At 32.4% G+C, this 3368-nt stretch overlaps 1 protein-coding gene across 1 annotated transcript in view; it reads left to right on the top strand.

Moving 5' to 3' along the window:
* Positions 1 to 3368, top strand: part of LOC122247356 (uncharacterized) — a 25727-nt gene that overhangs the window by 811 nt on the left and 21548 nt on the right. Inside the window, exon 2 of the mRNA XM_086538208.1 lies at positions 5 to 109. Coding sequence (XP_086394334.1) covers positions 5 to 109 — 105 coding nt within the window. The remainder of the gene's footprint in view (positions 1 to 4; positions 110 to 3368) is intronic.

The following is a 3368-nucleotide window of genomic DNA, read 5'->3' as shown; positions in this document are numbered from 1 at the left end:
GTAGAAATCGGCGGGAACTTCGGGACCAACGGCACCTTCAGCAGCCTCCTGGTAGAGAAGCCGCCGCCCTACCCCGGAGCGCCTCAGCACACCTCAGTCATCCCCCCCGGTAAGTCACGCGGCGTTCCAGGAGGGGCTTCACGAACCCAGATGGTGGTAAGGATATCCAGGTGGTGTTTTGATATCCAGGCCGTGTTGTGAGGAGCCAGGGGATGTTTGCCTTAATGAAATAATCCAGGTGGAGTTGTTAAAATATCCATTAGGTGTTATAAGTATCTAGGTGTTATAAATATCCATTAAGTACACACATATATGTATTTAAGAAATATATGTAGATCTGTATTCCTCTGTAGTAATTTGTTCAATATATTATTGGTATTATATAATTATGTGCTGATTAATGTTTTTATTTTATGTTTGTTTACTTTTTACATTTGATGATGTGAATTATTTGAGTTTTTCTCAGTTATGCCTTAATAACTACTGGTAAGTTCCAGAACGTTCGAGGTCTTACATATATGTGCGTGTGTTCTGTTGTGATTGCGTGTATTATGGTATACCTTATATATATATTATAGTATAGTTTTACTATATCATAAATATATATATCTATATATATTATTAATATCATTTAATATATATATATATATCTATTATATCATATAATATATATATAAATTATATAATATTAATTATTTATAATATATTTTTATAATATAATTATATATATATTATATTTATTATAATATTTTATATTATATTATATATTATATTATATATATTTACAACACACCACCCAACACCACACACACAACCCACACAACACACACACACACACACACACCACACACACACAACAACACAACACACTATATACTATAATATATTATCTATTATATTAAATATTTATATATATATTTATATATCCATACCCTTACACCTGTGTAACATAGTATTTCCATATATACATTTACATACACTATTATACATACTTACTACATACATACATTATATATATATATGTATGTATGAATATATGTATTTTATATATATGAATATATATAACTATATTATACATAAACCGTTACCCTACCATACATTACTATATACATACCTATATTATACATTACACCAACAATATCATATATAAATAACCTATATATAATATATATATATAATAGATACATATATATATATATATATATATATATATATATATATATATATATATAAATGCCACTCTTTATTTTATATATTATATACAGTATTGCATTGATATGTTTATCTATTCCTTTTCTTGATCTGTTTATTTACGTTGATTTTTACCTCAGTCCCGGTAAGTTCGTTTTTCGAAGGTAAATTATGATTATTATTGTAGATTATTGTTGATAATATTAAGGTTATTTTTTATATTATCAATATCGTTATTATTGTTATTACCATCATCATTATCATCATCATCATCATCATCATCATCATCATCATCATCATCATCGATGATGCTATATTATATACCATATTATGTCATGTTCCCCTTTGTTCCATGAGAAACAGAACAAAAGCCTAGTTAATATATATACACATAAACAATATATTCTTAAAACTTTAATCATAAGAAAAATAAATCATAATTGTTAAAAAGAAAGAATAGAAAATCTTAAAAATGGATATACAATATTTTGAGAATCAAGGTATTCATCGTCTTGCAATAAAGGTGAGTTCCGCTGCTTGATTAGTAGTTGCACTTTGCCAGAGTTGCTTCTTTTATAGAGAGAAAACTTGACGAAGGCAAAAGGCTGTGTAGAATGCTATTAGAGGTGTTTAAAGGCATGGAAATGACTTAGTTATGCTGCCATGAAAAAATATGGAATACCTAGACTTGGATGAGATTAAATTTAAAAGGAAAAAGATAATGGGAGTGATTGAAATATGAATTGATATATACTAAGAGAGAGTACAAGAAACATAGTACACTTCTTATTGATATCACTAATATATATAAATATATAATATAATTATTCATATAATCTAAATCATATTATATATATATATATATATATATATATATATATATATATATATTCCCACTCTTTACATCCACAGTCAAATACGCACACACACACACCGACGCTTAAATATTATATACGTTATCCACAATTATGGAAACCATTGTAGTTTACCGATACATTTCACGAGTAGTATCACTAATGGCCGAGAATCAATGGCAAATGATATGGCCACACAACAGCGAAACGATAACTGGAAGACAGAAATGTTGCAATTGCCTGAAATATCGTTCACCGAAAATTCGCAGATGACCTTCCGTTAGAGTGGGAACGGGAGTTTGTTTTGATTTTGGATGCGTGTTTTTGTGCGTGTCTACTCATTTGTTTGCTTCTTTATTTTTATTTCCGTTTGTGGTTTGGGTTGGGACACACACACGCACACACACACACACACACACACACACACACACACACACACACACACACACACACACACACACACACACACACACACACACACACAAACACAAACAAACAAACAAACAAACAAACACACAAACAAACAAACGCAAACACACACCAACTATATATTTATTTACCGAAATTACACCACAGTGTTCTGGGACAAAATTCCCAAATTTCGTGGCCATATTTACGAATTTACAATGCAACAATATCTGCAAAGCTTTAATTAATCAGATGATTTATTGGTAAGTGGCTTATGTTACGAATGAAATGGAGTATTTTCTTTTTTTGAATAATGTTTTTGATCGACTATTTCTAGTTTTGTCCTGAATGCTTGACGTTATTTATTAAATCTAGATTATTTAGGTGAAGTCCGTTTTCTGCACAATAGTTTTGTTTTCCTAACTGTTTCTTCAAATTCTGATATTAGAACACACACACAAGCGCATACACACGGACACACGCACGCAAACACACACACAACACACACACACACACACACACACACACACACACACACACACACACACACACACACACACACACACACACACACACACACACCACACACACACACACACACACACACACACACATACACACACACACACAACACACACACACACACACACACACAAACACACACACCCCCACACACACACCCACACCAAACACACCCACACAACCACACACACACACCATACACAACACACCCACCCACACACCACACACACATCACACCCACACCCACCCACAACAGATACAGATCAACACACATCCACACCCACAACAATACACACCACACACAACAAACAGATACACACAGATGAGTAACAACACACACACACTGCCCAAACACACACACACACACCATAACACAGCACACACACACCCCAA

Source organism: Penaeus japonicus, unplaced genomic scaffold (assembly GCF_977035675.1).
Source record: "Penaeus japonicus unplaced genomic scaffold, GWHDUDI00000001_assembly GWHDUDI00000007, whole genome shotgun sequence".
Lineage (NCBI taxonomy): Eukaryota > Metazoa > Arthropoda > Malacostraca > Decapoda > Penaeidae > Penaeus > Penaeus japonicus.
The sequence above is the reverse complement of the archived record's forward strand: the minus strand, read 5'-3'. Positions and strand labels throughout refer to the sequence as shown.